This window comes from Trachemys scripta, chromosome 2, assembly GCF_013100865.1.
Source record: "Trachemys scripta elegans isolate TJP31775 chromosome 2, CAS_Tse_1.0, whole genome shotgun sequence".
NCBI lineage: Eukaryota > Metazoa > Chordata > Testudines > Emydidae > Trachemys > Trachemys scripta.
The window spans coordinates 254464476-254492360 of NC_048299.1; the positions used below are offsets into that span (position 1 = coordinate 254464476).

General features: G+C 38.8%; 1 protein-coding gene across 1 annotated transcript in view; it reads right to left on the minus strand.

The window, feature by feature from the left end:
- Window positions 1-27885, minus strand: part of CSMD3 (CUB and Sushi multiple domains 3) — a 1107808-nt gene that overhangs the window by 317532 nt on the left and 762391 nt on the right. The window contains exons 23-24 of the mRNA XM_034759587.1: window positions 22255-22424; window positions 1564-1720 (exon numbers count right to left, since the gene is read on the minus strand). Of these exons, the coding sequence (XP_034615478.1) occupies window positions 1564-1720; window positions 22255-22424 (327 nt within the window). The remainder of the gene's footprint in view (window positions 1-1563; window positions 1721-22254; window positions 22425-27885) is intronic.

Sequence of the window (27885 nt, forward strand, 5' to 3'; positions counted from 1 at the left end):
TTGTGTCCCATCACCCATTTTCTGGGAAAGTCACTGAGAAGGCTGTGATTAGAACTGGTGAATAATGAATATTTTTCAGGGTAGCAGCCGTGTTAGTCTGTATCCTCAAAAAGAACAGGAGTACTTGTGGCACCTTAGAGACTAACAAATTCATTAGAGCATAAGCTTTCGTGGGCTACAACCCACTTCTTCGGATGCATATAGAGTGAAACATATATATATACATATATATACATATATATGCATCCGAAGAAGTGGGTTGTAGCCCACGAAAGCTTATGCTCTAATGAATTTGTTAGTCTCTAAGGTGCCACAAGTACTCCTGTTCTTTTTAATGAATATTTTGGTTCCCTGGCAGTTCTGAAAAATTAAATAAGTTTTGCTGTGGATCAAATCAAAAACAAATTTTCAACTAGTCAAAAAGTCAAAAAAACTTTCTTCAGGCATTTTCACAAAAGCAAAGGAGGACTAGATTCATAACATATTGGGGGGAGGGAGGATGATGACGACCACCTCTCTTGTAAGTTTTAGTCCAGTGTTTAGGGTACATGCTTAGGATGTGGGAGATCAAGGTTCAATTCCTCTCTTTAGCTGATGAGGAAATGGGACTTTGAACTTAAGTATCCCACTTTACAGGGAAGTGTTCTATCCCCTCGGGTAAATCTTTCTCAATCTCGCCTGTTAAAGCTGTTTCATTTGCTATAAATAATTAAATATTCCTTGGAGCAGGAATTTGAAGTACTGTTTCTCACATTGTAAATGAGTATCCTAATCCATCAGGATCTGAAGTCATTCTCACTCTCTTTCCCTCACCCAATGATTATTCATTATCATTCATAGTGGCAATTCATAGCCCTTTATGTTATGGTTTGTTTGTTTATTTTCAGGGGACTGTGCCCCAAGGAAAATGTAGCAAAACAAAACCAACATAATTTGCTTATGCCACAAGCTCTGTGAAATGTGTTTTAGTTTCACTTTGGAAATTCCAGAAAGTCAATGACATGTATAATAATACTGAAATTCCATACCTGATCAGACCAGTTGGTTGTCTAATCCAGTATCCTGTCTCTGAAAGTGACCGGTACCAAATGCTTCAGAAGCAGCGCTCATTCCCCCATCAATAGACAATTATACAGTAACTTATCCATGAGGATGTTTCCTGGTAATTCTAGGTGGTTAGTGATTGGTTATGTTCTGAAGCGTTCGTTAGGTTTTTGTATTTATTTTAAGACTAGCTACTATAATTTCAGATTTTTTTATTCATGTAGATTTTTAATCCTTCTCTGAATCCTATTAAGCTCTTACCTCTATAATATCTTGTGACAATGAGTTACACTGTATAATTTCCAGACTAGAATATTTGAGTAATACAGAAGCTAGAGTTCCAATATAATAAATGTTTGATTTGGGCAGAAAGTTGAAAATGGATTATTTTGAGAGAGTGATGAATTGGTGGCAATATTTTACCAGTTTTTATCATCATTTGAATTTATGAGTAGGAACAATGACTGTTTCAAGCCATGAACAACATAAATCCATTATTCTATTTGTCTACATACTTACTGGTGTAAACAAGCTGAAAACCTTCATCAGTTCCCTCTGTATCTGAGTTAAATTCCAACCACAGATGATTTGAAGTACTACTTAGTGTCAGTCCTCTCAATGAGGCCCCAGTAAATGCACCCAGCAGGTGAGCTGTGTTGTCTTTTCCATCATATATCTGTAAAACAAATGTGACTTGTACAATTTAAAAAAAATTCAGTTACAACATAATTGCACACGTCTCTATTAAGTGGAAGGATGCTTATTGTACTTGGATCTATTGTAAGTAAATTTAGAGAGCTCTTTATGCATATGCTGTTTGTTTTTCCTGAATTATGATATAATTGTGGTGATTTTTCAAATGCACAATTTAAAATATGTCAGTTCTTTTTTGCATGACAATTGAAGTGGAAAGGGTTGCCATTTCAGCAAAATGTTTTTAAACATCTGTGTTTACTTTGCCATTCCCAATATTATAACATTCACCACAACATATCAACATATCATATTATTTTGTGTACGCACTTCTGCCTCAGTCCTGGAAGTGGTGTAATGTAAAAATGTAATGTCTCCCCAGCCTTGAATGTTAAACAAATCTCTGCAAAATATTACTAAGTAAAGAAAGGTACACATGTATCAATAAAATAAAAGGAATGAGAATAAAACAAATAGAATAACTTGCTCCTTAAATTGGAAGAACAATGCAATTCATATGTAAACTGGAAACCAAGATTTTTATTTATTTTTCTTCAAGAAATGTGTTTCCCCTATTTAACAATGGACATTGCTATAGAAAAAAAAAATCCCAAACATTTTAAATAAACTATTCTAATAACATGTAGCAGATTTCATTGCAAATTTTGTTCTTTTTAAACATTAGAGGTTGTTACATTCCATTCAGCCATGAGAAAGTTAAACTGTAATTTGATTAACTGTAGTTGCTATGCTTAACACTTAAAATCTTTGACAAATAAGTTTTAAGAATGATTACATTTGTACATGACTAAATTCTGACCTTTGTCTTATTCCTGATTTGCTGCACAGTGAAACTCAAAACTTTTCCTGTCAAATAAATAGATATTCATGTTCAATGCTAAATAAAGTCTATTTTTATCAGTGGAAAAATTATTTAGTGTTTGTATTTGTAAATATGAATGTATAGCAAAATCAACACAAACCAAAAATACCATTCTTACCCAATGTATTAAACGGGAATTTAAAATGTGTCCGTAACTATTATGAGCTCCTTTTTACATCTGTGTGGAGGATTTACATACATAACTCCCATTTAGCATTAATCAGAGACTTCTGCATAGGCCTCTAGTAAAAATGGAATCTGTCCACTATCTTTCAGATGATCATCTGAGTGAATGAGGTATAGCACTTTCAGAATGAGATTACAGAATAACACCAGTGTCTGGGCCAACATTCCTTGTCTCAGTCAAAACAAGGAAACAACAACAAAAACAAACAAACTCACAGACTTTAATGCTAATGGCTCTGTGTGAATCACAGTACAACTATCCCATATCTGTTACATAGCCTCTGAACTTCTAATAGCTAATTAACTGTTTTATTAGCATTTTGGAATATTCCAAAGTACTAAAAGCATTCTATAAAACAAGAGTCTTCTATTTAGGTGAAGCCATGTATGTGATGATGAACGAATACAATGGAATGTGTTTTATTAAAGTGTTGGGGGAATTTACGTGAATTTTCATAATATTGTGGCTTCCAAGTCCAGCAAGATTTGCTCCTGTAGAATTTCCAAATTCCACTAGAATGGAGCTTAAGAAAAAGTAGTTACTGTGGAGTGTCAACCAATGCAACCCACAGGGCCATTAAAAAAACCCTATGGTTAACTAGAAGTTTCTGTTCATTGTAAATAAATGCTGCACTGTATGTTAGAAGACTATTTAGGAAAACAATCTCTTGGAGATACTATTCTGTTATTAAATACTAATTACTTGCATCAGTAATTTCAGATCTCTGGAGAGCTCCGGAGATTAGATATCAAAACACTCTTTTTTGAAATACAGTAAGCATAGGAAGATTATTTATGCCAAAGTACTCGATGCACCATTTCGTAACAACTTTCAAAATCAGGTTCACATATAGCTCCTTATGTAGACGTTACTTCCTTCAAAGGCCTTCCAGAAAATGGCTACAATATACTGAAATTGCAAGACAGCTAACTACCAGATATCCAACTTTATAATTGTCTGGTATGTTTTGTGTATACACTGCATACGTTTCTCCCAATGAAGCTTCTGTTCTATATGCTCCTCAATGTAGAAATCTAAATAATATTTCCAACAGTGCAGTATTTGTATTCAAGAGCCATAAAATCAGCAACTCCAGGTATGATACTCTCTATTCCAAATTCCTGAAATGGCTCATCATCCACTATCACATCATATTTAATCTTACTATGATCACCTTCAAAGATCTGCATAACTCTGCCTCTCCCTGCCTATCATACCTTGTTTAATTGTTCATTGCCCTGCCTCTCCACTCAGCAGCATTCCCAGTCTTTGCCACCAGTGTGTCATCTTACTGTGGGATCACTTATATAACCTCTTCCACGTGCCTGTCATACACTGTATAACCTCACCGTGCTCATCTGAAAAGCCTCTAACCCATCCACAATTATGTCTTTCTTAAAGATCCACTTCATAAAGTTGAAAAGATCACTATTAGATGTTCTCACTCCCAATTCCTCTATTTGTCTGTCTTTCCTTAGGTTGTGAGTCTTTCAGAGCAAGACTGGTCCTTTTGCATGTCTGGAAAGTGTCTCACACATAGTAAGCCATAAACAAACAAACAGCAGTGCACCATTCTCAGTTCCACACCTGGCATAATCTCTGACTGGCAACAATGGGCCACAAAATAGATTACAATTTCTAGCTGTCCTCATCACAATTTATATAGAAGCTGTGCTTGCTCGTAGACAGCAAACATAATAGTGTGTAATCTTGTATTTGGGCAAACAGTTCCTTTATCTTTGCTAATTTAAACTAACATGCAGAAAAAGACCTGGAAACAAATCAAACAAACAAACAAACAAAAACAAAAGATGTTCAGAAGAACACTGTGATATGATTCTTAACTATACTGTATGTAATTAACATTGCTGTCCATATATACTTTATAAAATAAAGGATTTTTTTTCACATTGAGCCTGAAATAATGTTATCTACTTTTCAAAGGGAAGGGCAATAAGTAAAGAAATTGCGTAGAAGACATCTGACCAGTATAAAAAGATGGGGGAGTGGGAGCTGAGTCCATAAAGGTGATGAAGAAAGTCTCTCACACACACAATAAAATCCTGAAATTCCTGAATTAGAAATGACAAGAACTACCAACAAAGAAGTCATTTCTTAATATTAGAATCTAAGTTTAAGAAGGACCAGGATTATTTGATCGTTGAAAACAGCAAATAAAACTGTTACATAATTCAGATACTGACATTGACTACATATAATGAAAACACACCCTTGGCCTTGAGTATAAAGGGCTTATAATATACTGCATAAATAAAAAAGATGGTAAATTATTTGCATATAATACACAGTAAAAGAACAAGAGTTGGACATATTGAACAACAAATAAATTATGTACAAATAGTCTTAGCTATTAATGTGTTATGGAAAGCTTTGCCGAAACTACAATTACCCAATTAATCTATCTCTGTTCCAATACCAAAAAGGTAAATAAACACTAGATTTTAGATTGAAAGTTTTTCAGGGCAGGAACCATTTCTTTCTATATGTTTTCACAGTCTCTAGCACTTAATAAGCATTTTGCTCAATTATTATAATTAATAATAATCAGCTACAATCCTCATCCAAATAGATAGAAAATCAAGTCTCTGATTATTAATATGCCAGCCATAGTCAAAGAGGTTTGAATTATTACATGAGAATTTGTCTTGAATAGAGCTTCATGAATTCTGTAAAAAGTACTGATAAAAATTCATTTAAATAAAATCCACAAATTTTCTCTGATGGCATTTTATGTGAATAATGTTTTGTCTATCGTCCCATCCCCCAGAACATCTCAGAAAGTGGAAATCTTGCAAATATTTCATCCAAAGATGTTCGTGTGAAAGTTCTCACAATCACATTAAAAACTCTGCTTGGCCTCCTCATTCAATAAACAGAAACAATATTGTGTAACTTAGCTGACCTGTCACTAATGAAGAAGAATAAATGCCCGAAGATGTAATCTGTGTTTAGTAGAGCAACTGACCTATAGGCCAAAATATGTTTGCATTAAGTGTTCAAACAGTTTCAAATGATGAACCCAAAAACCAGACAAGTTGTTCATATTGAAGACATGATGGTGATCTTGAAGGAGAGGAAAGAATGTGTCTGGTGATAAAACTGTCTTTCTGAACCTCCTGGGATATCACTAATCTGTTGTGCGACACACAGGAGGCAAATAAAGTGCTAGGTAAAGTAAGAGATGAGGAGCTCAACAACACACTACTGGTGGAAAATAAGCACTCAGGGAAACTGCCCTAAAACCTATACTCCATTACAAAATGCAAAATTTCAGAGTGGGAGGGAAAGTCATTTCCCAGGGAAATGATGCTTTGCCAAAGGCTCTCTCGCAGAGAACAGAAGAGGAAGCAGCTTGTGTGTGTATATGGCTTGTACCTACCCAATCTTGGAATCAGTTTAGTTCATGGGCCCTGTAGCAATCTGGGAAGAGCCAGGGTGCAAGATTACCCTAGCCACACCTTTCCTGTATCGATACATGCCATCCCTATCTGTGCCGACCCTGAGATGACCCCAATTTGTCCCCTGACATGGGGGCTTCTATATGGCGAGTTTACATTCAGCTCTGCACATGCCTGAAGGTATTGCTGTGCCAGGAATATTCCATGCAGCCATAAGCACAGATTAAAAAATTAGTAGGTACTTTGCATCCACCAGCAGCCAGCTCCCCCCACCCCCAGCGCCTCCCGCTGGCAGCTCTGATGATCAACTCTTCCCCCTCCCTCTCAGCGCCTCCCGCCCTCTGCGATCAGTTGTTCCACGACATGCAGGAGGCGCTGGTGGGGAAAGGGGAGAAGCAGGGACGAGGCACGCTCAGGAAAGGGGGAAGAACTGAGCGGGAAGATGAGGAGCGGAGCGGGGGTGGGAAGAGGCAGGGCATGTGCTTGGGGGAAAGGTGGAGTGAGGGCAGGGCCTGGGGATGAGTAGGGGTTGAGCACCACTGGGAAAAGGAAAAAGCTCATACTTGTGCATGCCGGGGTCTCATATTTCCTTTGTGGCCACTGTGCACAGTGTAAATATAAAGAAATAAAGAAATTACAAGATGTTAAGAAACACTGAGCCTTAGAATAAAAACATCCTTGTTTCTAGTCTCTCAGAAACTATGGTGATGAGGGGAATAGCGGTACCTAGACAGATGGATAATTCACATGGTAAGCAATGAACAATTCTCAGGGCAAAAATGTCAGATTCAAATAAAAATAAAAATAATGATTATTAACTGAATAGGGTAGCACGAAAGTATATGCACTAAAGACAGAGTGGATGCCTAGCTTAACTTTATTTACAAGTCCTTGAAAATTGAATTGAGATTAGTAATCAGGCTAGGCCAGAGGCATCGCAGCAGAATAAATGACTTTTGAATTGGAATTGAAAGCAGACCTGAAACAAAGAAAACCATTCTAGGAGAATTAGTGGTACACTGTACAGCCATTTAAATCACATCTGACTTAAAGATAAAACAACTTGTATTTGATGCCTTCCGCTGATCCTGCCAAGCTAGTTAAAATTGATATCTCTTAAAGACCCTGGCTTTATTTTATTTTTAAACATACTTTTTTTAAAAAAATCTGCCCTTGGTTAAATATATGCTGAAGACACAGTAGTTTTTCATAGATACATCTGGATAAAAATATTGGAGTAACTTTTTAGTGTTCAACCCTACTGAAATGCATGATAGATTCAGGGTGTACAGTATAACCAATGCATAATTTTGTTGATAAGTAAGTATGTAGCATGTGTGACCAATAACTAACATAAAGATTATTAATAAATTACAAAAATTGGTACCAGTAGTTTCCCAAAATCTCCCATAAGTTCAATTCATGAAATAAATATTCTATGCCTTTAATTTTTCCCCCAACACATACTGTATTGCAAATTTCATCAGTCTTCTTACTATAATAATCCTTTCCCACTGACAACTGAGTTCTCTCCAAAGTTGACACTAACTGGGAAATGACTGCCTAGGAAGGAGTACTGCAGAAAAGGATCTGGTGTTTATAGTGGATCACAAACTAAATATGAATCAATATTGTAATTCCGTTGCAAAAGCAAACAAACAAACAACTCTCCACCCCCACCCCCACCCCAACATCATTTTGAGATGTATTAGCAGGAATGTTGCAAGAAAGACATGAGAAGTCACACTACTTAGAACTGGTAAAGACTTAACTGGAGAACTGTGTCCAGACCACACTTCGGGAAAGATGTAGACAACTTGGAGAAAATACAAAGGAAGCAGTGCGGGCCGATGGATGTGCTGGCCAGTGGGAGCCAGCACCAATTGGCCAAACCTGCGGACGCGGCATGTAAACAAACTGGCCCGGCCCACCAGGGTGCTTACCCTGGTGAGCCGCATGCCAGAGGTTGCCTATCCCTGGGTTAGACATTAGGAAAAATTTCCTAACTGTCAGGATAGTTTGGCCCTGGGATAAACTGGTCAGGCAGGTTATGTAATCTCCATCAATGGAGGTTTGTAAGAACAGGTTAGGCAAAAACCTGTAAGGGATAGTCTAGATAACACTTAATCCTTCCTCAGTGCAGGAGACTGAACTAAGTGACCTACTGAGGTTCCTTCCAGTCCTACATTTCTACAATTCTATGATTCTATAAACCTGCTTTATGGATCTGCTAGCAGGTTTGTTGTAAAATACACCCTACTCTATGCCATATCCACAATGGAAAATAATTTCAAGGTTTGCTGAGATTACTGGAATTCTCTGTCTGATTCCTTGTACAAGAGAACAGAGGGGAAATGGCCCCTGGGGCATTGGAGGAGAAAGGGGGAAAATATCATGCATTTAAATGTAAAACAAAAACAACAACAAAACAACTTTTCCTCAGGCTGAGTGAATTGAATATCAATCTAATGTACATTTCAACTGAGAACACTGGGAAATCCTCCCAGTCTAATACACTGGCATATAAACCCAGATTCAATGTGTTTGTATCACTTTCCTTTTCAGTCTGTTCTCCTTTCTTATATTTTATCCAGGTTACATTACTTAATAGTATTACATCCCTGGATGGATAAGGAGAAAACAGCATTAGTCATTCACTCGGTTACTACCACAGGCCCAGTGATCATTTTCCACATATTTATCTTGCAAAGAGAATGGCAGCACCTAATATAAGTTCCCTCATGAGATCTGTACCAGAAATTGTGACTAAGGGTGAAACTCTGGCTGCACTAAACTCACTAGGAGTTTTGCCAATGACGTCAGGGGAACCGTATTTCATGCACAGTCCAATGCTGAAGTTAGCAGGAGTACTCATGAGTTAGGGGTGTCAAGATTGGCCCACTAGCTTGATTTTAATGTAGAAATGATCCTTTTCTTGATACCCCAATATCCAAATAAGAATTTGTGCAGGCTATGCACTAAATGCATAGCATAAACAAGGATTCTGAAAACATGATTTGGCCTCAAAATGATATATTTCCCTTTACATCGCCCCAATGCAAGGAGATGACTCCTGATTTGCTATTGCTAATTATCTATGTGGCATCTCACTGCAGACATCAGAGTCTACCTGTGTGAATCATTTTGAAAGACTGATCTTCTTAATGGCTCCCATCTGTCTTACACAAACAAAGAAAAGTATGTATATGGTTCTCCTATCAAAATGAATTAAATATTGGGAAAAGTTTTTTTTTTTTTTTAATATATTACATTTTAAGGATGTTTTTAATTACATAAATATTGTGTGGAAAATATATTATTTTCATTGATAGATGGACCCAAATTCCACCTCTAGAATGTCACAGACCCATCTGATGCTTCTGAGTGTTCGCATTTACCTTTGGATACCTGATTAAATTGGCTATTCATTCTAGGAGGCTCAATTATCAACAGTTCTTAGAGCTACAAATGAATATAATTTAAGCTATTTGATTTCGGTTCTGAAGATTTTACCAAAGGAAGACTTTTTTTTAAATAAGTGCGCCCTCTTTTAACCAACCTGCTTTTGGGAATTTGCCATCCCAAACAGAGATAACATATGGATATGTAGATCTACACCTTTTGAAAGAGGCAGAACAACACAATATTGACAGCTAAAGCTGAAGCTAGCATTGCATTGTCAAACATATTGTTTATTCCGTACATCAAAGAGAAATGTGGATTTGAGGACAGAATAAGGCTCATATGTGTTTTTGTGCATGTACTAACTCTTATCCACCAAAATATACCATAATCTTCTGCTTCTATGTTTTCATGATTATGGTACACAAATGGATTATGACCTCAGGGATAGAAAATTCTTAAGAAACAAAAATTTCGATTTCCATGCAAATATTCCTAGTAGAGAGAGAGAGAATGCTCCAAAAACTTATTTACAGGGCACATTAATGCCCCAGGTCTCGTGTACACTATGAAGTTAAGTCAACATAAGGCAGCTTATGTCAACCTAACTATGGAGGTGTACACACTACAATGCTCCTCCCGCCACTGTAACTTGCCTGCCATGCGGACCTAATAAAACCACCTTGGCAAGAGGCATAGCGCTTAGGGCAACGCAGTTAGAGAGACTCAGTATCAGTGGAGACACTGTGTTGCTTGCGTTAACTTAAGTGGCCTCCAGAACGTGTCCCACAATGCCCACCATGACCGCTCTACTCACCGTTTTGAACTCTGCTGCTCTGCAGCCAGTTACATAAGTATTCGCCCCTCCCCTTTTAAAGTTCCAGGAAGTTTTGATATTGTTCTTCCTGTTTGCTCGGTATGGAGAGCTAACATAGGTACTGCCCAGAAGACCATGCCATCTCCAATCAGCAAACACTCTCCTACTTGGAGTAGACCGGTGGTGGTGGATCTCCTGGGTCTGTGGTGAGAAGAGGCTGCGCAGTCACAGCTCCACTCCAGATGCGGGAACTTTGATATCTATGGCTAGATCGCTTGGGGCATGGCGGAGAAGGGCTATGACAGGAACATGCAGCACTGCCATGTAAAAATCAAAAAAATGCTGCGGCGGGCATATCGGAAGGCAAGGGAGGCAAATAGTAATTCTTGTGCAGAGCTGCAGACATGCTGCTTCTACAAGGAGCTGCATGCCATCCTTGACAACGACCCCACCTCCACCACTAAGAGCCCCGTGGATACTTTGGGAGGCTGGAGTCACCAGCTACCGGAGTGAACTCCGAGGACAATGTGTTGAATGAAAGAGTGGAGGTGGAGGAGGATGGGGGACATGTGGCAGGGAGATCTGGTGGCATGGACAAGCAAGGATCTCTTTTTGACTCCAGAGCAGTCTAAGTCTCCCCCAGCAGTGTAGCTGTGCGGAGTCTGATGCAGGGGAGGGAACCTCTGGTAAATACTCAGTTTGCTTCAATATTGCAGGGACACATATGCTCATTTACTACTTTTTTAATCAGGCTAGAAGAGGTAGTGAAATAACCTATACAAGTACATTTGCTATCTGCTTTCTCATTCCCCGGTACAGCTAGGCAGTGGGAGCCTGTGGAAAAGTTTCTCAAGCCCAGAACTGACGGTCTACCATGTGTAGCTGCTCCATGAATACAAAAAGCAATCCTGAATTGTTTCTTTCTATGGCACACAGCAAGGCAGACACCAAAGCATCATCATCAGATTTGCATCTCAGAAAATACTGCAGGATCAGGTGTGTTATATTCATAATGCTCACCACAATACTGGAGAGCAGTCCAGGATTCATGCTTTCTGATGGAGATGGCAGATGCACAGGTTACAGGGGCTGTTGAAAAGTGGTGAGAAATGTACTAGGAAGCCCATGGAATGATGGGCTAGTGAAAACTGCATCATGGGATGCTGCAACTGCCCGCATGAGACATTGCACAACCTTCCCAAAACACTCTGCGGTGGATGATGGTGAGTTGCACATTGGGATAACTACCCATGGTGCATTGCTCACTGTGTCAGTGCAAGAGCTGCTACTGTGGATGTGCTCCACCAACACAAGCTGTGTAGTGTGGACATGCAACAGCAGTTTAATTATAGCAGTAGCTGTCCGTCAACCTAACTTAAGTTAACCTAACTTTGCAGTGTAGACATGGCCTTAGAGCTGTATCCCACACAGTGTGAATGAGTGCCAAGTAAAAGTGATGAGTAGAGCAGGGAGTTCAGGGGAATTTGATCATGTATAGCTGTTCAACTCAGACACCAATCTCTCTCCCCACTCCCCCAGCAGCTTCAAGAGCCAGGCCTCTTTAGGATAATAAGAATCATGTTTACAGCCATGTTTTCTCAGACATTACAGTCTCCATAAGACATATCTCCTTTTTACTCTGCACATTTGCAAGTAAAGAACAGACAAACTGGAGTAGTTAACTTGCCACTCAATGCATAAGTCTACACCTATTGCTTAAACTCACTCATGCCCATGCCCTTTGCTTGGAGCACACCACACTTGCACAGTCCTGATGTGATAGAAATTTTAAAACTGATGAAGCAGCAGCGTTACACAGAGGATCGTAAGTTGTTAACCTATTGACTCAATCTTCATTCAGTTGTTCCTCCAAATTTTCACATTGCGGACCATTTCTTCAAACAGAGATTCTTTCATAGACACATCCCCTCCCAATCACTCAATACCACATGTTCCCTGTAACATCTGTAGTCACTGGTTACACACCAAGAATTGACAATATTAAGACAACAAACTCATATATGAACCATGCTTCCTCATTTTGTATCTAAACTACTAATTACTTTTTGCCCCTTGTAGGTCTGATCTCTTCAGGGCACTCTGCAGTTTGCTTTCACTAGAGCTGGTCAGAAAAAAACTCAGATGGCACCATTTGCTATCAGAAAATGCAGTTGTCAAAATCAAAACACCATGCAAGTATGCTGATTTCACTAAAATTTCGTTTCAGAGGGGGGAAAAGGTGGATTTTATTTTTTGCAAACTCAAAATCCTCCATGAAACAGAATACTGAATGTACTTGTTCATAAGCCGAATATTTGGGGTAAAAAAGTGGCGCATAGAAGAGCAGGGGTTGGGTTATAAAAGGGTATACACCAAAATTTGATGATTTAAACTCTATGGAATCATTGAATTGAATATCTAATACATTGTCGTTTTGTTTACCTGTACCTGTGGTGCCATTTCCCGCAGCTACCATTGGCTGGGAATGGCAAACCATGGCCACTGGGAGCTGAGGGGCTCTGTGCCTGTGAACGCTTCAGGTAAACAAAACGTCCAGGCCCACTAGTGGCTTACCCTAACAGGCCAGGAGCCAAAGTTTGTCACCCCCTGAAATATAGGGTCGGCTTATGAAAGGGTCATACAGTTTTTGCTATTTTTACCTATCCATCTTGTGGGGTCATCTTAGAAACGAACGGGCTGATGAACGAGTATATATATGGTCTGTGTTCTTTGCACTTGCTGCTCCTTGCACTTTCAGTTTTAGTTCCACCTGTGAATCTGCTTTCAGTTGAAATTATACATGACACAGAACCATTGTCCTAGTTATTAAAGGCATGGTTATGTTGAATGATACATTATTAATTATTAACCTTTTATTTGTATTGAAATAAACTAAAAATGAAAAGCCCGTGTTTCAGAACAGAACTTTTAATATAATTACACTTCTTCAAACTACAAGAGCAAAGGCAACTATGCTCAGCTTATCAATACTTTCCTGTGGAAATGTGAATGCGTTACTTAATGCCATAAAGCCTCTTGAGTTTAAAAGGGAAGGAGTAAGGGGAAACTGTATGTGTCATAACTTGGTAACTTAATGTGTCTGTTTTTATGTGTCTTCCACCCCAATAGTTTACTCTCAAATTTAGAATTCTGGAATCACTACCGTGCACAAACTCAGTCCTCACTGCAGTTCTAAAGAAGGAAACATCTGTTTGATAGTCACCGAAGACTGATATTAAATTGATCGGCATACAGTAACTATGGATATCTAGTCTCATCCATATGCCACCATGCAACCTCCTTTAGCATTAAATCAAGACAGCACCAATAGCAGAATATACTTGTATGAATCAATGCTGAGGAAGTTATGTATTTATTACATTTCTAACAAAAAAACACACACCATTAGTCAGAGCTGCTATATCAAACATAGAAAAGAGAGAGAAAATTACATACTAAAAGAAACAAATGGTAAGCAAGTTATATGTTCTGAAATCCACATTCTGCACCTGAGTAGACCAATTCAGAAACAATAGGTGCCAGCTCCTCCCTTCTCAACCTGGCAGGTAGCAGAAGTAGTAATGATTTATGAGTGTCAAACAGGCTGCTCCTTTATACTGTGGTGTCTATGCTCCAGTTGTTTCTCTGCTTCACAGGAAAGGGTTTCAACACTGGGTGTTCTTGCTCAGATTTATTTTTCCTTGCAGCTTTCAAACTCTGAAAAACTAAAACTAAATGCCCGGAACACAGGCTTCCCTTTCAACCTACTCTTGTAGGGTCAATTTGAACTAGTTGTATCAAAGCAGCCTCTAATCCTAACAAGGACACAGCCAAGTGCTTGGATTCATCAAGGGTCTCCTTATCTGGTCATGAAAAAATCGGCATGGCATGCTAGACTGATTTCCAAGGCTGAAAAAGAGACTGAACACATTTGTCACTTCAGAAAGCTCTCAGAATCAGGAATAGGGATCACTGACCCCAGGAGGAAAGAGACAGAAGTTGAGGAGAGATTACAATTCCTAAAGACTGTTTCTTAGGGCTTGTCTACACTAGGAAATTAACCAGAATAGCTATCGAAAAATAGCTATTATGGAATAACTCCCAATGTGGCCAATTTTAAAGTGCTACTGCACTTTAAATTCATACCCTACCTTAATGGAAAATAACTTTAAAATGTAGAAAAGCCACTACTTTGATGCTGCCACCATTTTCCTTTTCCACTGAGGGCAATGCAAGACCAATCTACACCGAATTCTGGTGGTCACTTTAAAGTTGTCTGTTTTTGGAACTCAGCTTGTCTACACTTGAACTTTATTTCAGATTTAGGTATGGTGTGAATTTAAAGGGCAATAGCTATTTTGAAATAAGAGTGTCCACAAGGGAAGCTATTCTGGTTAATTTCCTCAGTTATACAAGCCTTCGGATTCAGCTGTGCTCAGTCTCTGCATCAGTAGTCAGAATAGGATTTTTTTTTAACCTCGACACAAAAGCACCCACAGAAGACACACTAGAGCAAAGGACGAGTGGGAAAAGCATTGCCATACTATTTTAGCCACTATTTATTAATAATATAGCCAACTCATTGACTTTACTTGTGGTTCACTACAAAAAATGTTCAAGAGATGAAATACCTGAATTCAGCCAAATTTATTAGCTAAAGCCAAAACAGTACAATACAAAAAACAATTCTTATCTCAAAGCATGTTCACTTTGCACAGAAGATGTGATTCAAAGATAAACCCCTAAATCCACTTATGTTTATATCAGGTCTGTTTACAAGTTAAAAAGCACTTATTTTGTCACCTAAAATCCAACCCACTAATTTCTCAACTTGTTTTTCTGTTCTTTTCCTTATCTCTGTTTTGAATACCACATTCCAAACCAGCTGGACATAGAGGTACATCCCAACCTGTGATAGAAGGACACCCCATTCATGTATCTTGACTTTGACAGGCTTCCTGTTTTCTAATGTCAAAACTTATTTCAGCTGCAAAGTGTTGTGGGATGCTTGACATGGGTGAGCAGAATTGTAGGAAGAGCATGATATATTCACTTAACATAACTGCCCCTCCCCCCCACAGACACGATATTATATTAATACCATTCACATAATATCTATTAATGTAGCATGTACTATGCCTAACATGTATGTATTGGCTAATACCACTCTATCCAGTCTTACTGGAGAGGATGGCAAGATCTCCTTATTCGTGGTGTCACTGAGACCAGAACTGAAGAGAGCTGCAAAACATTTAAGGTAGAAAACAAAGTAAATCTTGATGAATTCCCTATGTTCCAAGTTTCTCATACATGTTAATGTGGCTAAATGTATGAACTTCCTGAAAAATACTTATTTTTAGAGAAACATTTTCTAAGGTATCTCTCTTCTAGGGAATACACTGATATAACAGACAGAATCCTCCCCAACCCCCCACAAAAAGCTGTTTAACTATTCTATGTGGGGAGATAATAAATCTTTTATAAGACCATTTTCTGTTGGTGCAGGAGACAAGCTTTCCAGCTTACACAGATCTCTTCTTCAGGTCTAGGAAAGGTTGTCAGAGGGTCACAGCTAAATACCAGCTGGAACAGATTGTTTAGTATAAGCAGTTAACATACTGTAAGAGACTATTCAAGTTGAAGTGGCCAGTTAACACCTCTGCAGTCAGAGCCTATTCACTCATTTTAACACAACACAGAGCTCTCCTGGAGTGAACTGTAATGTTACAAGAATCGAACTCACAACATAGAAGTACTTCCCATTATCTTCGGGCTTGTCTACACATACCGAGCTGTATCTGTGCAGCTGCAGTGCTTAGTGGAGATGCTACCTATCCTGACAGGAGAGCTTCTCCCATTGTCATAGGCACTCCCAACTCCCTGAGCGAAGGTTCAGTTCCACATAACTACATCACTTGGGGATGTGGATTTTCCACACCCTGAGCAACATAATTATACTGACATAAGTCTGTAGTGTAGACAAAACCTACATAAAAATCTTAACCTTCTTGTGTCCTAGTCACAAAGATTCTCAACGGAGAAACCTCACAAGACTTTTGTTTTTTCAGCAAGATAAATAACACACTATAGTTATCTCTCTGTAAAATCCTAAATAGATTGGAAAAAACCTTTGTAGTAGTCAACATCAGCATTATACCCCCTCTCTCTTGTTGACTTCACTAACTTTATCGCTAAATTAAACTACAGTACCGTGGCTCCATATTTTTGTAGTTTTTTTTTTTTTTTTTTTTTTTTTTTTACAGTGGGATAGCTAACACACATTAGTTATCCTTTGATTAAAAAACACACTCTTTTTTTATCAGGGCTTAGCCGTGTTAATCTGTATCCACAAAAACAACAAGGAGTCCGGTGGCATCTTAAAGACTAACAGATTTATTTGGGCATAGCGAAGACATCAGAGTGTCTTCTTCACAAATGTCAGAAAGGATACAGCCTAGATCAGTAGTTCTCAAACTTTTGTACTGGTGACCCCTTTCACACAGCAAGCCTCTGAGTGCGACTCCCCCCACCCCTTCAATATATAAAAAAGTGGTTTTAATGTGTAACACCATTATAAATGCTGGAAGCAAAGCGGGGCTTGGGGTGGAGGCTGACAGCTCGTGACCCCCCCATGTAATAACCTCACAACCCCCGGAGGGGTCCCAACCCCCAGTTTGAGAACCCCTGACCTAAATGATTTTAGTTGCTTCAAACTGTCTACCATGTATGGCACATGTTGTTTTTTTTCTTCATGCTAACCACTATGCTTGCGAAGCACTTCCAATTCTGGTCTGCCAAGTCACTACTCTCTTCACACCTAAATCCATCCATAAAACTCAATACTTACATAAGGCTCACAGGAAGCAATTCACAGGAATTGTTCAGAGGAAGTTAAACCAAACCAAACCAAAGCTTTAATCTGAACCATCAAGGTTTCCTCATGTCTTAGATTATTAATGATCTTGGTGTTGTAACTCATGTTACTCCTTACCCCAATCCATGCATATCGTTTGTGTCCCTGGAAGTTAATCAGAGTTTTGCTATTGACTTTCATCGAGTCATGACTCCACACTTCATGTCTTCAGTTAGACTATATAAACTTTGGGACTGGGAATATTTCTTTAATTTACAGTAACTCCTCACTTAAAGTCATCCCGGTTAACGTTGTTTTGTTGTTACATTGCTGATGAATTAGGGAACATGCTCGTTTAAAGTTGTGTAATGCTCCCTTCTAACGTTGTTTGGCAGCCGCCTGCTTTGTCCACTGCTTGCAAGAAGAGCAGCCCCTTGCAGTTAGCTGATGGGGGCTTGGGTGGACCAGCTAGCTGATGGGGGCTGAGGGTGGACCAGCAGCCCCTCTATCAGCTCCCCCTATCAGCTCCCCGATCCCCTAAGTTCCATGTGCTGCAGCCGCCCAGCAGGCTATCAATCGGCAGTTCAGCTGTCCCTCCCCCCACTGCCATGTGCTGCTCCTGCCCTCTGCCTTGGAGCTGCTCCCAGAGACTTCTGCTTGCTGTGCAGGGGGAAAATGGGGGGGGCAATGTCAGGGTGTCCCTCTCCCCCCTGCTCCTGCACCCTGCTTACCCCCTTCTCCAAACAGAGCAGGGAGGGGACATGGACAGAGAGAAACAGAGAGAGCTTGGGAAAGCAGCTGTTGTCTCAACTTCCTGATCCACTTAAAAAGACAATGCACTTAAGAGTGGGTCAGCTTATTTAAAGGGGGAGCGTGCATCTCTCTCTCCCTCTCACACACAAGGTGTGTGTCTGTCTCTGTCTGCTATGCTGTCTCCACTCCCTCCTGTTCGTGCTGCCTTGATGAGAGGCTGCATTAACAACAATGTGTTAACCCTTGAGGGCTCAGCTGAGTGCTAGTTCATCATTTAGCAGCAAGGCATTCCCTGGGAAATATCCCTCCCTCTTCCACCCTCTAACTTCACCACCTCAACCAAGCTTCACAATCATCATAGCTGTGAACTGTATTAAATTGTTTAAAACTTATATTGTGTATATAGCTATATAATATACAGTTTTTTTGTCTGGTGAAAAAAATTTCCCTGGAACCTAACACCGCACCCCCCCCCCCTTACATTAATTCTTATGGGGAAATTGGATTCGCTTAACATCATTTTGCTTAATGTCGCATTTTTCAGGAACATAACTACAGCGTTAAGTGAGGAGTTACTGTATTTAATTTTAAAAAGAAATTATTCCTGAATGAGTACATCCACATGGGTGTTAAATGTGCTCTAATTTATGTTCATTAACTTCACACCTTTAGTTGATTTGTGTTAATTGAGTATCCTCATGTTGACAAATCTTCAGATGCTTTTGAAAATCCCACCCATTATGTGAAATTGTTGTTATAAGAAAGCAATACCTAAGGCAAATAAATAATATAAACCGAGTTCATCTAATGTAAAAAAACCCACTATTGATTGTGGATTTTCAAGGCTCCTGGTGAAGTTACAGAATTGCTATAGTAAGAGACCCAAATGTTCTTCATATAAGAGGAAGTGTGCATGTATGAACCATCAAATTATTGGTTTGATTAGTTAACTTTGAGATTACAAGGTTATCCTTTTTTGGACATAGCTTTTCCAGGAATCACTTGGGAATTTGTTTACGTATGACAATGACTCATGCTTAAGGCTCCACCTACAACAAAATTGAACCAGACTGAAAGCACGTAAAATCAATACGGTTTTGAGAGGATTATTTAATGAGCCGGGGAAAACCTGACAAGACACCATGGAACACACAGGTCAGACAAAAACACCCGTTAAGGAGGTCAATAATACAAAGCTATCTCTGCATCATTCAAAATACAATTGAATTGCAGCAGGGACCGGTAAAGATCACGGGTAATTTCTGCTAAATCAGCATAGGAACAGATTAAAGAGTTAAAAATAGTGAGCGAGAGATAATAGCATAAGCTAGAACAATGTGCATTTTTATCACAGTTCAGTCATTTTATTCTTAAGATCCTTCAGACCTCTTGGATGTATACTACCTGGGCCTGGTGAGTCTTTGCTTTTTAAATGCATCAGTTTACTCCAGAACTTCTTCTTATGAAACCTTAAGCTCTAAGAACACCTCATCTTTATTTCTAGAAAAGAGTAGGTAAGTATTTTATTTTAGGAAATAAGAGAACTCTACTTTAACAGGAGAAACCTAGAACTAATAGCTACTGCCTACCATCAAATTGCGTTTCCCCCACATCATCTCAGAGATTATGAAATGCAATCCTTCTGTGGACTGGGTCATTTGGGGAAGGATTATATTACTCCACTCCAAGGCCCTGCCCCAATCCGCTCCTTCTCCCAAGGCCCCACCCTTGTCTCACCTGTGCCCCGTCCCCTCCCCCAAGCATGCCTTGCCCTTGCTCGGCCTCTTCCTGCCCCCGCTCCACCCCCTCCCAGTACCTCCCACCCACTGCTGAACAGCTGATCGGCAGGGCCCACTGAGCACTTGATTGGAGGGGCCCACCGAACAGCTGATCGGTGCGTGGCTGGTGGGTGCTGAGCACCCACTAGTTTTTTTCCATGGGTGTTCCAGCCCCGGAGCACCCATGGAGTTGGTGCCTATGCCCTTGGATATCATCCTTCCTCAAGATCCCCCTGTTATGTAGTAGCTCTGCCCAGCCTCCGATTCAGGTAAGCGCCTAAACTTTGATCATAATTGATGATGGTGCTATTGCTGCCTGTCAAATAGTTTAGGAGGAATTATAGCTTATTACTGTAATTCAAAGGTGGTGACTTGATATGCAAGAATCCAATTACCAGCTGACACTTTTATTTATTTATTATTCATCCCTATTTAACTCAGAGAAAAATTCTGTGAGTGATATTTATAGCTATTCTTCAGTGTTTTTTCTTCTCCTGTAACCAACTTTGCATTACTCTTGAAAATGAAGATAAAAGCATATTACCGGTAATTAAATGTAAAAATAATTAAATAAGAAAAAAATTCCAAGCTAATATTTTCTATAAGGTAAAAGGAAAGCTGATGACCATTGAAATCTGTGTTTTTGTCAGGGTGACTCAATGATAAATATTCTCTGAACTGCCTGTACACAGATAAAAATGGCATGGCTATAGCAGGGAGAAGAGTTGCATTGCTTCCAAGTTAAATGTCAAATCTAATTCAATACAGTAGAACTTCAGAGTTACAAAAAAGAGAGTCCCTGAATTGACCAGTCAATGACACACCTCAATTGGAACCGGAAGTACACAATCAGGCAGCAGCAGAGGCAAAAAAACAAACAAACCAAAAAAGGCAAATATAGTACAATACTGTGTTAAACGTAAACTATTAAAAAATTAAAGGGAAAGTAGCATTTTTCTTCCATATAGTAAAGTTTCAAAGCTGTATTTAGGCAATGTTCAGTTGTAAACTTCTAAAAGAACAACCATCACATTTTGTTCAGAGTTATGAACATTTCAGAGTTATGAACAACTTCCATTCCCGAGGTTCTACTGTGGAATGTTTTCATTTTTACTTATAGATAACAGATTTGGATAGTTCAATATTATTTATGGTCATGAGGAATTCCATCCATAATTTTCTATATAAAAACCTACAAAGAAAAATTGGTATATTTACTTTTATCAGTGGTGTTGGGATAGTGATCTAAATACAGGCCAGAATCTCCTGAGTCCAAATCTCATCTCTAACAAATCATTATTTTCTCTAACTCAATTCACTACTTGTAAAATACCATAATTGGTAAAATTGAATATTTATATACCACACATGAGTGTTACAAGGATTAGCTTTACTTAATGTTTTTTTTTTAATGGAAGATAAATCATAAGCGTTAACTCTCTTATCAAATACTAAAGTAACAGGATAATTAAAGGAAACAGTCAGTTACTTTGTAAATAGCAAAGCAAAAAAACAGGGAATGTAATTTCTGCATTTTTTGGTATTCCTTTGAAGTAGTTCATTTGTGTTAGATTTGATGGAGTTAACATTTGTTTTTTAGTTTTGTGTTTTGTTTTACTTTTTTATAAAGCCTGAGACTATTCATTGTTGTATTGTTTGTTTCTGCTGATTTGCCCACTAGAAACAGTTTAACAGTATTTAACCTGGAATGTAAATCTCTAAGCAATGTATTCAGGTATAAATGTAAATATTTTGTTAGTCTACTCATAAAAAAGTACCTAACAAACATTTTAAAAAACTGTAGTTGTTAGGGTGATAGCTATACATCAAATTAATAATGTTAATATTTTAGATCAATTTTTAAAAGTGCTGGGAGCCAACTGGAATTGATGGCGCTCAACATTTTGCAGCAGGTGCTTCCTACCATGCAATTCCAGACCCCTTATAAGTGCATTCCTTGTGTGCCAGTCAAGAATCATATAAAATTCAGCCTCTCAATCTAATTGGACAAAAATATTTCTTCCTAAACAAGAACAAAACTTTTGAAAATTTTGATGCAAAAACATGAGTCATAGGAGACATGCAACCCTGTTAAAAGATTAGTATGTAACATTGGGAGTAATAAACTTACATACAAATTTAAGACTGCAAAGTATACTTGGTCTTAAAATGTTTTTATGTCTATAAAAACATGGATATATGGTTAGAGAATGGACATGTAAAGGAATGAGAGACTGTAGACAAGGCAAAAGGTTGACTTATTCCATGTGGAATTGTTTTAGATAGAAGATATGTTACTATAATGGCAATTATTAATATAAATTCACATAAAATTGTAATACTACACACAGATGAACAGCACAATGGCATGGAAGCATGATGAGTTTCAAAATAACATAGACACATTACAAAAGTGACAACCTACCTTAAGAACATCTCCTTGTGCTAAGTGAAATGTTCTGGCTGAAATATTGATTCCCTTCCCTGCTTGTACCTGAATGCTATAAATGCATTCATGGTTGTTTTCATAGTTGAGTGGGTAATTGGGGGACAGCAAAATTCCTTCATTATTTGTTGCAGAGGCTCCACATTCAGCTGCAGGTAAAACAGAATGTTGAGGTATAGCTTAATAGAGAACATAAATATTTGAAATAATGGTATGGGAATGTTAATGCAATCTAACAAAACATTAAGATTTGTTGTTATCTAGAGTCTGGCTATAAAATAAATTCATGACAGTGAATGATTAGAATTTCTTCACCTGCAGATTCCACAAATATTTATAAATGCAAAAAATACTTTAATAAACTATGCTAAATAATATACAATAATTTTGACATATGATAATAATTATAAAGACAATAATGAAAAATATTTTAACATGCCTCTATTTTCTATTTGTTTGTTTTTTAGTTCCATCTTTTTTATTTTTATTTTTTTCAAAAATTATTGAAGACAAAAATTAAATGCAAATAATAATACTTTGGAAGTCACATGGAAGATCTGCCTACAAAAACATACCAAAAATATCTCTAATATTAATTTAATAAAAATAACCACAATAGGTGGATGGTATAAATTATGGAGTAAAATAAAAAATTATAAGTTCAAAATTTACCAAACTAATAAAATAGGAGTAATCTAAATAATAAAAGAGTAAAAAGAAAATAATTCCCAGACAAAGTTGAGACTACATAATAGTAATTTAGGGAAAAAATACATTACAGTGATGTAATTATTCCAAAAACAAACATTATTAAACCAGGCAATTAACACTTAAGGTTAAAAACAAAAGAAATCCAAATATCCAAAAATCAAATTTATGGAAATCTGTAGTTAAGGCACCAAATAACCTTAACTCTGACTTGTAATGATATCTTGTAGTAATCATATGATTATGATTAAGACGTTTTAGTGTTTGTGGTCTCAGAACAGATTCACCCCTGCCCCCCACTTTTAAAGTCAAATGTACACTTTGTCAGGAGCAGCAGAAATCAGCAAGTGCATAGTGGCCAGATAAGCTGTGTAAAAATCACTAGAGCAGCCAAAGCACCTACTTTGGGCATGGCCCAACTTCCTCCTCTCTTCTGTCCTCCAAATTCCCCTCCACAAACTCCCTTTTCCCCAATTCATCCTCCTTGCTGCACCCTACATTCCCTGTGACTGTGCACACAAACACACCAGTTCCTCCCATGTTCCCCTCTGTAGACATATGCATACACACTAGTGAAATCTCTAGTGTCCCCCTCCCTCCTGACCTTATTGTTGAATACAGCTGGTGTAATGGGTAGTTTTGAAAAGAAAATTAAGGATTAGTGGTCATCTTTGCAATTATTTTTCACAACTGAAAATACTCCTTCAGTAGAAGCTGATGCATAAAGTTGTCTTCTGAGTTACTTATGAAGAACCACCCTGTTTCAAAATGGCCACCACTTCCCATTGTTCTCAATGGGACTGAGGCTAGCCAAGATACCCCCTTTCAAAGTGACCACTGCCTCTTATTTTTCCCTTACGGAAGCTAATAGACCCCCATGTTTCCAAAAGATGGAGAGAAGCAGGTGAATGTAGGGTGTGGCCATTTTGCTAAGGGCAGCCTGTATCCTTAGCTGTATTGAGAACAATGGGAGGTAGGTGTCATTTTGAAAGGGGGCAATTCTTCATTCAGTTTTCTCTAGAACATTATTCTTCAACCTCTATTGAAGAAGAAACTTTCATTTATTATGAATAACAACAAAAAAGCTATCATTAATCCTTTTAAAAAATTCTTCAAAGTAGATTAAGACAAGGTTTCAGTGAGTTTAAACCATAAGAGTAGTTTGAAGAGTCTACTATTCTGTTATTAAGATCATTAGGGGCAAAACAAAGTCTAACATGTGGTGATAAATATCTTTCAGGACTTACATTTTTACTTTTTACTTCTTACAGGACTTACAATTAAGCTAATTAACAGATTAACCTGCAAAGTCTCACAAAATGCATTAATTAACCAGAGTAGCTGTAATTTTGAAGAGATGCTGTATTTTTCATACATAACATGGAACTGTGACCCACAACTTAACTACAAAATCCTAATAAAGATAATATGATTTATTACAATGACCACCTGCAACTTTAAGCTGGGGGACGGGGTATTTGGATTGCTCGCCAATTGAAGGGAACAGCATTTTATGGCTGGGGGGGAGGAGAGGGAGAATGAAAACTGCTGCAAAAAGGGGCGGTGTGGTCACTGACTCATCCCCTGCAAACGCAGGGTTTAAAAGGGGCAGCTCAGTGCCTAAAGCCTTCCTTTTGGGCTCTGTTAATAGATGGCATGATGGACAGTAGGTGCCTTACACCCTGAGCCCTCAGAAGGGAAAGGGTGGGGGTGCCTAAATTGATTGGCTCACGCCTTGAGCCCTCGGTAGAACATAGGCGGGGTGCCCTAGATTTTTCAGGTAATAAGGTCTCTGGCCTTCACCCCATGAGTTCGGGGCTGCCATGGCTCGGGGCTTTCTAAGCAATACATTTATTTTAAGATAAAAGCACTACAGAGAAAACATACTAAAAACAATAAAAATCCTACACACATCCTAATAGCTTACCAGGGATCACCTCTCACAGATTCAGCAGGGGATCTGGCCAATGTCAGTTCTTCCAAACCTTCCCTAGGGATTATCCCTCCCCCATGCCCCCGCCCCACCCAACAGAAGGTTCTGTCCACTCCTGGTTAAAAAACAAACAAACAAACAAACAAAACGCTCTCAGTCAGTTTAAACTCAGGCTATGTATCCAAAAGTCCTTTCTTTGTTTCTTGTGCTCTGGAGAATCCAGTATGAACCAGTATATGGCAAGCCTCTCAAGGTCGTGATACCTCTTTGAAGATGTTACAGCCTTTACCTAGTCACCCATCACCATTCTTAGTTCCTGGAAGGCTGTGGTCCACCATAAAATCTCTGGCCCACAGGGATTCCTAAACTTAATACTGTAAGATCTCCCAGAGATATTGCAGGAAATTGCCGTAACTGTCACAAGATTATCATAGGTTGTGCAGATAAGATTTGAAGATCAGCATACCAAAACTGCCTTGGCCAGGCGAGGATTATCATTATTTTGCCTGGTTCCAGGTTGAGCTTCTTGAGGACTGCTAATATTAATGGAATTGGAGAAACACGTAGAGAAGATGCAAGAACCCTGGAATCAAGAACGCATCTGAAGTGGACCCTGAGTCTGACCCCTTCTGGAGCAGAAGTGATGGCACTTCCCATTCTCCCTGGTGGCAAGAGGGTCCATGATGGGAAAACCTCACTTGCTGAATATCAATCCAATTATGTCATCTGTTATGGACCACTCATAGTTATCAACAAACTTTCCACAGAAGCAATCTGGCAGAACATTTTGAATTCCTGGAAGATGAATCATATGCAAAAGTTCCAGAGACATGCCACTTCCTGACACTGGGGAGTGGATCTTGCTTTGCTCTGCTTGTTCAAGTAAAATATTTCAGTAGTATTGTCTATCATGACTTGTATGTTAAGCCCCTTTGTTACTGGTAGAAAGACTGTGAAAGCATTGTAAATGGCTCAGCTCCAGGATGTTTATGTGAAAGGTTGATTCTCATGGGGTCCACAAGTCTTGCATTAGCAAGTTGTCCAAATGTGCTCCCTAGCCAAGCATAGATGGATTCATCACCAGAGCTTTCAATGGAAGAGGAAGGGAGAATGGAATCCCTTTGCAGGCTTTTGTTGGGTCCATCCACCACTTTAATGTCAACAGGACTCGAGGTGGAGCATGAACCAACAGGTCCAGATGATGATTGCTTGATGGATGTAGACTTCAACCACTCTTGCATACAGTGAAGGTAAAGTCTGGCATGCTGAGTCAAGATGCCATATGGCCCAGTAGTCTGAGATATGTTCTCACAGTTGTTCTTGGCTGAGCCAGAAGATTGGTGCACAGGACAAGCACGGCATGATTTTTGGGGGGAAGGAGGCTGGGAGAGAGAAGAGGGAAGATACGTAATTACTATGATGGAGTCCAGAATGACCCTAATGAACTCCATTTTTGTGTGTGCTGGGTTCAGTACTGACATGTCTTTTCTTATTTTCAAAGCTAGTCAGGAAAATAGAACCTGAATATGGAGGATGAAGTCTATTACTTGTTGATGAGATTCTTCCCAAATCAGCCAGCTGTCTAGTATGAGAACACTTGGATTCCCATTTTCCTCAGGTAAGACGCCACTACCAGAAGGCACTTGATCTCTGGGAGGTATCAACAGGCCAAATGGTAGGACTCTGTGCAAACAATGACAACCACCCAATAGGAACAAAGGATACCTTCTATGGGCTGCGTAGATCACAGTGTGAAAATAGGCATCCTGGAGACTGAGAACAGTGTACCAATCATTGAGGTCTATGGATAGAATAATAGAAGTAAGTGACACCATCCCAAACTTGAGCTTTCTAATGAAGGTGTTTAGTCAAGACTATCCTCCTCTGCTTTTTGGGAATGAGGAAGTAAAGGGAATAAGCCCCTTGATGAGATTGTTTCTACTGCTCCAAAAATGAAGAGATTGCATCACTAGATGTTGGACACTCTCATGAGAGGGGTCCCTGGATAGGAACGGAGAAGGTGGTTGAGGGTGGGGAAAGAGACTGGAACTGGATGCTATATTCCACCTCTACAATGTCCAGAACCTGCTGGTTTGTGATGATGGTGTTTCAGAACCACAGAAATGGTATAAATCATTCCCCAAAAGAGGGTACAGAAAGATCTGAAGCTCTCAAGTGAGCAGTCAAATCCACTGCCTGGCACTTGAAGGAGGCAAGTGAATTGACACACCACTGAAAGTACTGGATTTCCTCCTGGAAATTGATGTTGCTTCCTTTGTAGATCCATCTCATTGTTGTTGTTTTTTTGTTTAACTGATTTTCATAAAAAAACAGTTAAAAGTACAAAAATGCAAATAACTTACAGCTTGTATATGTTTCCAAATACCTCATGCCTCACAGGATCTCCAACAGAATTACATAATCACACAATTTTACAACTTGTCAAAGCTGTAAGACAGACAATACATAACCAAACAACACTACATAGACACAATATGTTGGGGAAGAGGTAACAGGAATAAAATGAACTACGTACATGAATAGGGAGAGGAGGGAAGACGGGGAGGGAAAATGAAGTGAGGTTAGGAGTAATGGAGGTTTGTCATTCTTTGGGCCATCTCAATATTTTGTTATCCAAATGTATCTAAAAATAGGGTCCAACTTTCTTCAAATGCACATAATTGCTCTTTATAGCAATAAGCTATTATTTCTTTGGCTACTAACTCAGACAGATCCAAATGTCACTGTTCTATCCTAAACGGAAGCCTACTTTTCCTTTTTAGTAAATTGTGTGCTTGGTGATCATCTGAGTCCTCAAGAACCAAAGATTTTGTGGTGGTTTTAAACTCAGTTTAGCAGGTAAGTAACCTATGACATAATTTTCATCTGAGATTTGACTGCTGAAGCTGAGCACCATTTTAATTTGTGTCCATTTTTTTTCCACAGCTGCCTGACTGTTGGTAAGTCCC